Source organism: Amphiura filiformis, chromosome 19, assembly GCF_039555335.1.
Source record: "Amphiura filiformis chromosome 19, Afil_fr2py, whole genome shotgun sequence".
In the NCBI taxonomy this organism is placed as follows: Eukaryota; Metazoa; Echinodermata; class Ophiuroidea; order Amphilepidida; family Amphiuridae; genus Amphiura; species Amphiura filiformis.
The window spans coordinates 6936255-6948458 of NC_092646.1; the positions used below are offsets into that span (position 1 = coordinate 6936255).

At 35.4% G+C, this 12204-nt stretch overlaps 1 protein-coding gene across 8 annotated transcripts in view; it reads left to right on the forward strand.

The window, feature by feature from the left end:
* The window catches only part of LOC140140861 (uncharacterized), a 253129-nt gene that overhangs the window by 237135 nt on the left and 3790 nt on the right, over positions 1-12204 (forward strand). For 3 of the 8 annotated variants that reach the window (XR_011857322.1, XR_011857320.1, XM_072162610.1), the window contains one exon: positions 1645-5564. The exons of the other annotated variants lie outside the window; for them this stretch is intronic. Coding sequence is in view for 1 of the 3 variants with exons in the window: in XM_072162610.1 (XP_072018711.1) it covers positions 1645-1715 (71 nt within the window). In the remaining 2 variants the exon portion in view is untranslated. Of the gene's footprint in view, positions 1-1644; positions 5565-12204 lie in introns of those variants that run through there. 8 annotated transcript variants of the gene reach the window in all.

Consider the following 12204-nt stretch of genomic DNA (forward strand, 5'->3'; position numbering starts at 1 on the left):
ATTCGAGACAGTTGTCTCCTTACTTGAAAAGCATATTCATTCAAAGTAAAGATGAAATAAGATCATGGGGTTATAAAAAAAATATTGAAAAAAGAAAGAAAAGAAATTGCGACCATCAGCATTAAATTGTGGAAATTTTTGGGCCTCATAACTGCTAAATATTTGGTCTAAAGTATATAAAAGTATACATATTTAGAATGGCAAAGACTTGATGAATTCATCTGTGAAATCACATTTGGGCACAAATGCTCATTTTGGAGAAAATCCAATAACAACCCGTTTTTTTTGGCACAAATTTTTTCGGACCACGTAACAAAAAAAAGTTTCATTAATTTTGTGTTAAAGAATATTTAGGACCCGTTTTTTTTAACCACCAACTTTGGAAAATGGTTGTTGAAAATTGTTCTGTTTTCAAAAAAATCACAACTGATTTTCGCCCAAATTTCAACCATTTTTGGTGTAAATTTCTCAAAGTTGGTCAAGATAAAAAACGGATCCTAGATATTTTTATCTAGTTTTTTAAAAGTTAATATTGATTTTACTCAAGATCTTTTTTGTTACGTCGTCCAAAAACATTTGGGCAAAAAAAAGCCGTTTCGGGGGATTTTCTCCAACAATGAGCATTTATGGCCAAATTTGACCTCACAGATGAATTCATAAAGTTTTTGCCATTCTAAGTATTCATACTTTTACATACTTTAGACCAACAATTTAGTAGTTATGACGACAAAAAGTTTCCGTAATTCTAGGTAACCGTAGTAAACGTTAGTAAAAATCTGCACTCATCTGAAAAGCTGAAACTTGCTCCCTTGAGAGGGTTTTGGAAGTGGTTTTAGATCTTTTTGTCCATAGAATGATTTATTGATGAATAGCTACCAACTCTTGGTAGTATCAGAATGCTAAAATTCAGCCACATCTTTAAAAAATACTAACGGAACTCATGTGGTATAATAAATATCATAAAGAATAAACTTCTTTGCATACTCCTATAGACAGCTCGTCGCCAATTTATTAATAGATGGCGCTACACAAAAATGATTATATGAGCATATTAAAGTACAATGCTTTTGGTTATGGTTTTATTTGATATTTCTATACTTCTATACCGCATGTCCTTCGACCCAATTTTTTGCATGATTTGAGACAATTTTCCATCTAGAACCGAATGTGCTACATTTATGACTTAAATAAATATATATAAAGACAAATCAATGTCATCATGAAGCTATCTCAACAAGTATTTGGGTCTCGGTTCTTAGAGGGAAGAATGTTTTAATCTGGAGATGTTGCTATCTTTGCATACTCTTGACGCACAATGCATTACCTATCCTTGACGCACAATGCAAATCAGCTTACGCACATATTTTAACTACAGCTGCAAATTGGATGCATTATTTCAGTTTTGCGCATATTTTCTCACACTACTGCACACCTGTAATAAATAAACCAAGCACAACTTCACAAGCCGAGTATTACGTGGATTATTTTAAGTGATTCATCACCATCTTCAGTCAGCGTCATTGGCATTGACCTTTGTGATCTGTTACAATGGCGGCATAACGGTATATAACATCGACTAGACTTCAGCGCAGTCCTGTTAACAGTTTTTGATTCGTGTGTTATTGATGTTTTCTTCTTTAACAGGTAAACCATGCACAAACCGCCAAACGTGCCTGTGCCAGCGTTTCAACCAACTCGCCTTCTTATACCACTGACGTAATTCACTGTTTGGTCCATCCCTGAAACCCAATAATTAGGGCGATTCACACAGAATGATCATTTTTTGATCCTATAATTTTTGATAGTGGTATTGAACAATGATCCGCTTGTGCGGCTACATAAAGTGCTCAAATCATCTGGTAATACATACCCCACGTCGAAAGGTTCCATGTGAGTCTCCCTGATGTGACAAACGACCTGATACTTTTGGTTTATAACCAATCACGTTGGTTCAAGACATTTGCCCCATCTTCCCATCATCCTCTATTCCCAAGGACATAGTCACGTGATATGAAGGACTAAATTCGATATCTTTTTTCGTAACTCCATGAAAAGTTATTCTCCTGGAGTGAAGCATGATGGGAAGATGGAAGAGGAATGATGGTGCTACTGCGCAGAATCAGTGGGCACAGTTGTAGATAATTTCACAAGAAAAATAGCGAGATTTCGCTGCACGTTTTGACGTGTACTGTACGTGTAGAACGGGGGATACTTTCATGGTCATGACAAGCTGCTATTGCAAAACTAAACTATACAAAAGTATCTAATGAAATGAAGAAGACGCTTTACGTACACGTACATCTACAAAATGTGTGGCTAAATCTCCTTTATACTGACGTGAAGGAATGATAACACAGCGTGAAAACGTCAATACGATATATTCACTTGCGCATTTCAATCACGAAATGATTTGTTGGAGATGAAGTCCACTGAATGTTTTTACGCATGCGTATAGGATTGCATCTCCCACCATCTGTTTTGTGATTTACAAGCTAACGTGTGTAGTATGGATGGCGGATACCTTCTAATATAATACGCCTAACCTTACACGTCCAAGATGCAATCTTCTTAGACGTCTAGGAATTTCGCGTCGGACTTAAATCGACGAATCACAGAGCCAGAAATCACAAACGGCCAATCATATTAACCGTATTCCATTACTTGCCAATTAAATTTTAGACGCCTAAGATTTTACATGTCTAAGATTATTCTTACACGTCCAAGATTGACTAGTGATTGACGATATTGCAGATTCGATCAAAACGTACGACGGACGCTCTTTAGGCGAGTGCAATTGAAAAATGGCGGTCACACAATCAGATCAATTTCTCGTTGAGATCAGGCGTACTATACATGATGTAGTTCGACAACTATCGACGGAGAGCATGTACCCAGTTGTTGACCAGATGTAGCTGATGTTGCAGGCTGTGTTGGCATGGTTGGGGTCGCACAGTGTCATCGCCCCGATATCTTCATGGCAGAAATCGCCATGGTAGATTGAATCCACCGCCACGCATGGCCATTATACATATCGACCTGTTTAATAGTTCAGTCGCATAATAGGCTGAAGGACATCTGACTAAGGCTACTGACAATAGCCCCGATTAGCTCGGTGACTAACCTCGCTGTGTGTCAGTCAAGCATGGTATGCCATAGGTCATATCCTTTTAGACAACCTTCACGATTGGCCTATACACTGCGCTATATAATTCGGCACATATAAATCAGAATTATTGCGGAATTATTGTCAGTTTTTGACTCAAGACGCAAGCTACTGTCTCAAAGCGCACACTAGCGACTACCATATCTGTTCAAAATATATATTCATGTGCAAGGAACCACATCTGGTTTCTTTATACGAAATCATTTACGGGAGATATTCATCATTTTCTACACCGGTATCCAAAAATTTTCTTCTCATATCAAACTCGTGCATAGTAAATTCACGTGTATCGATCCTGGGTATTTATTTTAGTATCCCTGCTGTACCAAGTAATTGAATACATGAATATAAAAGCCACCTAAGTCCATAGGAAGTGATTTTGAGAGAAAAACCTGTGTATCATTTTAATTCCTTCAGTTAGATTTACCTGGTCAATATGGTAAGTTTTACGTGCAAATGAGTGGATTAACCTGTATTAGGTATGACGATTAGCATTTCAGGGACTTCGTGGGGTTCATTTTAAATTTTGGACTTAGGTGGTTGTTTGAATCATATACAAAGACAACAATGTTAGAATGAGATTACCACTAGTAAGATAATACAAAATAAAGCACACAGGTATGTATAATGTTGATAAGCATTCTGCCATGTAATATAAACCACACACTTTCTTTTATTAAACCCATTTTTTGTTCAAAAGTCACTCTCTAGCAATGAATGTGTTAGAAGTGGACTTTTATACATACTGGATTTCAATCAATGTGTTACAAGACTCAAATCATGGAATTGGGTGATTCTTTCATACATGCTATTTTTCACATGCTTAATAGACACAGAGAATGAATTTGAGTTGTTCTTTCATACATATGACAGGCCTATGTATAGCAACAATTTCCCATGCTTAACTCAATTTGGCCGAAGTATGGACTTAGGTGGCTTTTGTATTCATATATTCAATTATTAGCCAGGCGATGTCGGTGTGGGTCGTGTTATTTAGTCAATCTGTTCTAATGCCTGATACAAAATGGGGCAGTGATTTGCCATAATTATGCCGGATAATGATTATAATAGTGAATATGATTATGATTTTCTTCGTTACTTCTGAACTGAACTGATTATCCTGCCGTACTTTATGATCGATCACTGCACATGGTATCTGTAGTCCGAGCTGCTAGTAGTCTTCAAGGTGTTTTGCGAGCTATCATATTGGTAATACCGCCCATCCCTACAATCATCAATCTTAGACTTGTAATATATCTTAGGCTTGTAAAATCTCACACGTCTAAGATTTCATTGGTGAATAATTCAATTCGCTTAAGATTATTGGCTGTTTGGGATTTCTGGCCCTGTCATTCGTTGATATATCTACCGCGAAATTCTTAAGACGTCCAAGATTGCATCTTAGACGTCTACGTGTAAGGTTAGGCGTAATATCTTAGGTGTCTTTAGAAGGCATCCGCCATCCATAGTGTGCACCATTACGCGTGTTGAATTGAAGTGTGTGAATATATCTATTGACATTAGGTATTTTAATTATGTATTTTAAGAGTTTTATTCATTAGTGTAATTAGTATCAGTGTTATTCGTTCACTTCTGAGATATTGTATAATATATTTTTGTCTCCGTAATGTTTCACGTCGTGTGAAAATTCATGTGTATATATTCTTCATATAGAATTGTGTTAACAACGAGATAAATGTATATAGGCATAATCATTTAGCTCAAAAATGTGAATAAACCATTTAAAAAAATGTTGTGAATAGTATGTTTGTATTGTAGAGCCAGTATTGCTGCTATGAAATGAGAACGTGTATGTAAAAATGAATGAATTAAAATGATGTCCCTTTTTAAGTAATTGACATTTTTTTAAATTCTATCTTGTACTTTTGATGGCTTGTCTTTGTCAAAAACAAAAAAGAGGGGCATTTCGTAATTCTTTTTTCAAATGCTAGTAAAATTCCAAAATTGCAGCTGATTCAGACATTGGATTTACGCGTAATTGCATGTATTACAATTCCTCATAGACCACTGTGTTGATTTTCTGTCTCTCGACAGACACAAGACACATTATGCTACGAAGTCGACAGTGTCTTTGATGACACAATTTATAAGAAATAGTTTGCGCCCAAACATTATGTAGTACCAGGTTTCAGATGGTATATAACTTTTTTGGCGTAAATGGGGGATATGATTAAGTTGTGGATCACGAAGTGTCCCTTTAAGTAAATTTCCTCAAAAAATAATCACGCCTTAAAATATATCCGTTCTTTGTTATTCAAATTAAAAGTTAAATGTACATAGGCATCATCATTTTACTCTAAAATGTGAACAAATCTAAATGTTAACCAATGTTGTGAAAGTATTACTCAAATAAAACATTGCATACAGATTGACTTGAAAACGTATACTTGTGTTTTATAAGCTACATTTTTACAGACAATGTAAAGTAACTGCGGCCTCAGCACTGAATCTGTTGTATTCTATAATTGAGTGTCTAGCAGGATTTCGGATTTCAACAAGAAAACCTCCCGCAACTGTCAAACATACTTTATATTAGTGTGACTATCCACTAACGAACCAATGTAGGCTTTCACTGCCTGGCAATCCGTCTCCTACATTCACAGCAACGGGCATTTCTCGTTAAAATCCATACACCCCCTATGGTAGACATGACCTTAATCTCCCACACAGGGGGTGTAGGTTTTAAATGGAGTCACTTATTCAGGCAAACCCATTTGAAAGTCACACTCCCTTGTATGAGATTAAGGGCATGTTTTATGTAGTGGGTGTGTGGATTTCAATTGGCATAGCCCAATAAACACGGAGATAAAGTGTAGATTTACCGTTGACAGACATATCACTCTCTGCGATCGCTTTAATCAACAACTGACAAATTCTGCCACTGCCCACTAAGTCTCGTGTGCACTTACCACTGACTGAGAACTAGGGCCAACACTTTTGTTTTAAGACATATATTTTTTAAACGCTTGTCCGTTAGAAAGAGTTGCTGTAAGAGGACTGTTTACTAGCCGCCCGTATGGCCAGTAATGCAAACCGGGTAAATCAAGCAACGGCGCTCAATAAGAAACTGTACACTTAATGCATTTGTAGGTATGGTAAACATTTTACCATAGTCCATTCTGGATTTATGGCAAGTTGGTGGTCTACGCTTCATGTAAGGCACCACTTATTTGGTCCTATAGCACTGTCGGTGTCCGGTTAGGTACCGATGACTATTTTGTCATACCCTGGTGATGGGATAAATTAATATTTTGCATAGTGTTGTCATTTTTCATTTAAATAAAAAACAAAAGCATTATACACATGTTCAGGGTGCGATAAAAAGAGTCATCAGGGTACCAATTGTGCTACAGGACCAAATAAGATGTTAGCATATTACTTTTAAACCTAAGACAATATATTTGATCCTATAACACTACGGTATATGTGCCCCGATATGTACCGATGGCTGTTTATATCGTACCCTTATCATTTTCTTTTTTAAAATATAAATGAAAACCGATAACACTATGCAAATGTTAATTATTATTCTTGATACAATTTATTATATCGTCAGGATATCACAGAAGAGTCATCGGTACCTGACCGGGCACGGATAGTGCTATAGGTTCAAATTCGATGTGGTGCCTATAAGCAGTAAGCATACGCGAAATTCTGTTGGCAAGAACTCATTAGGGCTTAATCCTTACCTTGAACTGTTTAGGTTAAACTCTGAATACGGCTTGTACCAAGTTGGTCAAAAAGAAAATAGTCGTCCTGTTTGATTTCGTATGATTATGATAAACAACAAAATATAGATGTGGTCTTAGTGCAACAAAAAGTGAAAAGAAACTATATCAAAATAATTGCTATCCATTCGTTGTTAGTGTTTTTGAAAAACCTCCTTTTAACGAACACACTATTGGATTTACTTGAAATTACCAACATTTTACAAATAAATATAAAGTCCGGTCATTTTAAGTGGATCTAATGAATTGCACGTTTGGAAAAGACAGGCTTTTAAAATATACCAATACACTATTATTTTGATACAGCCTGTATAATCTACAATCAGTGTGCAAATTAATCACGATTTGGACTTTAGCTAGAATACGAACGTATCTAAATTAAATTATCTGTTTCCGTCTCGGCTGGTCTGGACAAGTTACATTGCAAATACATTTAGTTGTTAAAGAAATAACCTGCGCAGATGAGCTCCTTTCTTACGCATATAGAAAAGGGTTATAAAACAAATACAGGTATACTTAGTAATCTGCCCGCAAGGTGGTAGACATTGTATAAATAGACTCAACCGCCAGTCGTGTTGGACAGTAAACGACTACTCAGCGTCCAGTGTAAACGGCAATAAAATATTTGTTCTTTAAGGTGGTACTACACCCCTTGATAAATTTGTAACTATTTTTGCATTTTCCCAAAAAATAATAACACATTGGTAACAAAAGTTATGTATATTATAGAGGCAAGGAATACAGTTACTACACTGGAATGTCAGGGACTCAAGACAAGCGATACGTTATTTATGGTAAGGGAAGAGGTACCGCTAGAATGTACCTAAATTTTTAATTCAGATAATGAACTACTTGTCTTGAATCACTAAAATTTCAGTGAAGTAAATGGATTCCTTGCCCCTATAATATACATAACTTTTGTTACCAGTGTGTAGTTATTTTTTTGAGAAAAATGCAAAATTAGTCACAAAATTTATCAGGGGTGTAGTACCACCTTAATGTAATTGATAGTACATGCACTTTCACTCGGTCTGGTCATACTTTCGCATCAAACGTATATAGGGTAATCTACTTTTAATACCACAGTTATAGTAGGGCACCCTGTATTAATGAGAATTAAGAAATCCATTGGGATTTGAAAACACCGAATATTTTTGGGTTGCTCATATTTCCCGCTTATGCTCGTTTCATACTGCCATGCCGCTTGACGCTAAGCGGCCTGACGCACGCGCATTGCAGATAAAAGGACACAATCAAGGCTTGTCATTGGCTGCTCTACCATAGTGGCAATGAGTGACGATGACATATGACAACTTTCCTACTTCAATTATGGCGGAGGGATATCATGCATCACCATACAATCTTACTATCAGAGACTGAATTAAATATTTGTTTGCGTCTGACGTTATCTGCAAATCAAACTCAAAAAAGATTTGTTTATGTCGAGATGATTGAAATTTCTGAACGCAGCAGAAAAACAGCATGCCCTGTCAAACATACAACCCGTCTGAAAATTTAGATCTTAATAATTGGAAACTTTCTTTCCTGAAAGAATCATGTCAACAATGTCTAGAAAGTTGCCTTTTTCCTTGTAAAGGTACCGTCATTTTACGCCATTTTCAGCGATTCCTTACCTTTGATGAAAGCACCTTCCTCTTACACGCTTCTAACCAGTCACAAATTTCGGGCTGTGGGGAGTTGATCGCCAGACACAAACTAATCTTTTTTAATTCGGTGTCCGATTATAAGCTTTACTTACCATGCTAACTAATAGCTACCACCCGGCGTTTTCAAGATGTATGCCCACTCGCCAATCAAGATTTAATAAAACAAAATATACTTCTCTTCCTGGATCCTATAGTAAAACATCTCGGGAAAAAATTGTATACTTTTTCTTAAATTAGTTACATTACTATTACTATTCTATATCAAATTGGGACCGATAAAAACTTTGAAATGCAATTCTGATTCCCTACGGCATATTGTTCACAAGAAAACAGGGTTGGATGTATTACACATGATTGGGCCAGAATGTTTAAGCAGGATCTGCTGGTTTGAGCTATCCGGATGCAACTCGTAGTCATATACCTGAAAGGTTTTTACACTTAATGTCATATTGAGTACATGAATACAATCCATCACAAATGATTCCTCATGCACCGGCCTCATGCATCAAACATCATCTTACGTAGCCTATGTATTTTTATAAATATTCCGAAACCACTTTTGGTTTAATGCTAAATATGTGTTTTAGACAAGCTCAACGTGCAACAACATATAGGGGCTATCAAATTCGCATTATTTATTAAGCGGTTTGCATGGATGTGCATGATGTCACGATTAAAATTCTCAAATGAGTGTAGATTTATTCTTATTCTATGCACCATCTGGCCCGTCTTGAATTGCTGATAAATATATGCAGGAGTAGAAATGAGAGTGATTAAATTCAAGTTCAAACATATTTTCTTACCTTATAGAGTGCAATTTCATACACTGATCTGCAGCTTGCGGAGGCTGACAATTTTAGGCACGAATCGTTTGACTACTGATACAGGGTATACCAACTGTGTCTGTACCTTTTTGTCAAGTTTTTTATTTACCATAATGTAGGTTTTAATATGGGAAAGAGACTTTTGTAACACCTTGTGTACTTCGCGCCAAATCTTATACCAAATTTAGTGCGATAATTCGTTGGAACAAACTTTCTTTATTGTATTCAATTTCATCCCATTCAAGGTTGACGTACGAATGTCTCTGAGTACAGCTTAGTGATTTGATAATAATACGTATTATACATTATTTTCAAAACAATTCATATAACAAAATAACAGATACGCGGGCACGTCACATATTGGTATAATGTCGCTCAGTGGTTAGAATTCTCACTTCTGACGCTTGAGGACCAGGGTTTCAATTTAATTGGCAAATAATAATAATAATAATAATAATAATAATAATAATAATAATAATAATAATAATAATAATAATAATAATAATAATAATAATAATAATAATAATAATAATAATAATTATTATTATTATTATTATTATTATTATAATGGAGCGTATTTATACCAAATGACAACATCTGTAGATTAAATTCAGACTGCCGCTCTCCCCCATGGTGCATTTAGAGTTGTTAAATGAACCATGATATATATTTCTATCCATCGGAAGGGGCGTTAAGTCTTCGGTTTCGAGTACAGAAGAGTCATACCTACCTGATGTAACTGGCTGTCAGTTTCAAGGAGAGTAATGACTGTCCCAGCCCGCGACGGTGTTCTAATGGACTCTAACGGAAATCAGCATCACTGGAGACTTCCTGGGTTATTTTGGGTTGTCAAACCCGAACGAATCAAATACACAAATGTTAAGGATTGTTAGTGAAATATAACCATTTATCATAGAAGAGTGTGTGAATGTATTGCATATATTCCTTTTGTTTAATACAATTGTGAGTATGACTATGCTGTACAAATTTAAATTTCCGTTCTTTTCTTTTTTACATTTTTATTGGTAGTAAAGAAACATGTATGTTACTCACGGATGTAACTCTTATTATAGATCACATACTAAGATGTCATATGATGGATGGATGTACCTGAAATTGCCAGCTACAAATTATTTTAAATCTTAAAAATTTATATAATATTTCACATGTTGACGTTCTTTTTTCATATTTCATTCAAGATATATTGATGTTCCAATCACGTAATGCATTTCTTATCACTAAGGACCACAATGGCCTCATCCCAATGCCATAGTTCAATAACCTCAATTAAACAATCGTAGTGCAAAATTTGACCTCAAATTGCAAGGTATGAATTTCTGTATCCAAAATTTTCTAAGGTCATTCAATGAATGTACAAATGTATTGGGGTTAAAGAAATGTGCCCCGACAGATGAGCATGTTGTGGATCCTAGTGTATTGTATCGAATGTTTTTGACTCTTTGGTTGCAGCAAACCATTTTGTGGGTTTGGTCAAAACGTTTTAATAACATGTCGGGTTATATAAAGGCCATGAAAAGGTCAAAAAACTACAACAACATTATAAACATATTGTCAAAATGTTATTGTAAAATATTTTTGGCAAACGTGTTTGCAAAATATTTTGTCACCACTTTAATAAATAGCATTATGTGAGAATACTTTACATTCAGTTTTCAAAAATGTTTTTGAATGTTATCAAAACATTTTGTAGCCTTTATATAAACCGACATTTAAAAGCTTTGTGCATAACCGCTATGTTTAAAGTTTATATCGTTCGAGATTTTAAGAAATTATTCAAATCTAAAGTATGTTTAATTAATCAATCCAGGATTTCTCAGTGCATCTGATCAAGCTTAACTTTTTCTCTGTGTATACTGTTGAGATTCGTATATTGTAAAATGTGGCAATACTGGTATTTCATTTAATAGTAGTTATAGTTTGTTCATTAACAAAGACGTATTTAGCTACACTCTGTAATGTAATTATACCATTGCATAATAGATACGTGTAAGATATATTTATACAAACTTTTGCATGAGTATTTTGGTATGGTTACAAACACACGCACGCGCACATGCACGCGCGTATAAAGGCGAATTCCCATTTTAGGCTCGTTCGTATTACATGATATGTTTCCTTGTTATTTCAATTCATAATAGACTGTTGCACGATTGTTCATCCAGAGGCATGCTTTACTTATTTGTAATACGATATTTATCTACTGAAATTGTTACGAAATCTGCATGAAGATTTTTCACAAAACGAAGTTAATTTTGTATGATCTTGAAACTTAGAAACGTATAATTGACTTCACGAGGTCAAAGTTGGGGTGTAGCAATCAGGTTCAAAACACAGCAATTTACCAAGTTGAGTTGAATGCGTATACAAATATCGTTACCGGTATATTAATAATAACATATATAATAACTATATACTAATAGAAAAGGCCAAATTGAAACTTTTCGTACTCTTTTTGTGTCGCCTGCTTTGTTAGGAAGACACATGAAAGAGATGATTGTTTAGTTGCAGTACAGTGTGGACTGTGTGCAGCATATGTTGGCAATGGGTTGTGGGCTGTATGTTTCAAACAACTGTGTGCAGCTAATAGAGTTGCGGGGATCACCTTTTACTTACACTTATAGCGTATGCATATCCTTATAAGATCAATATGTGCGATGATGTGCGAACATACGGAGTCAAAGGTCATTTAGTATGTCTTAAAATCCTTTGAGGTCGTCTTATCTATTGCATAAGAATGATATAGCTGCCATGTAGATAAGGTCATAGGTCATCCATATGGG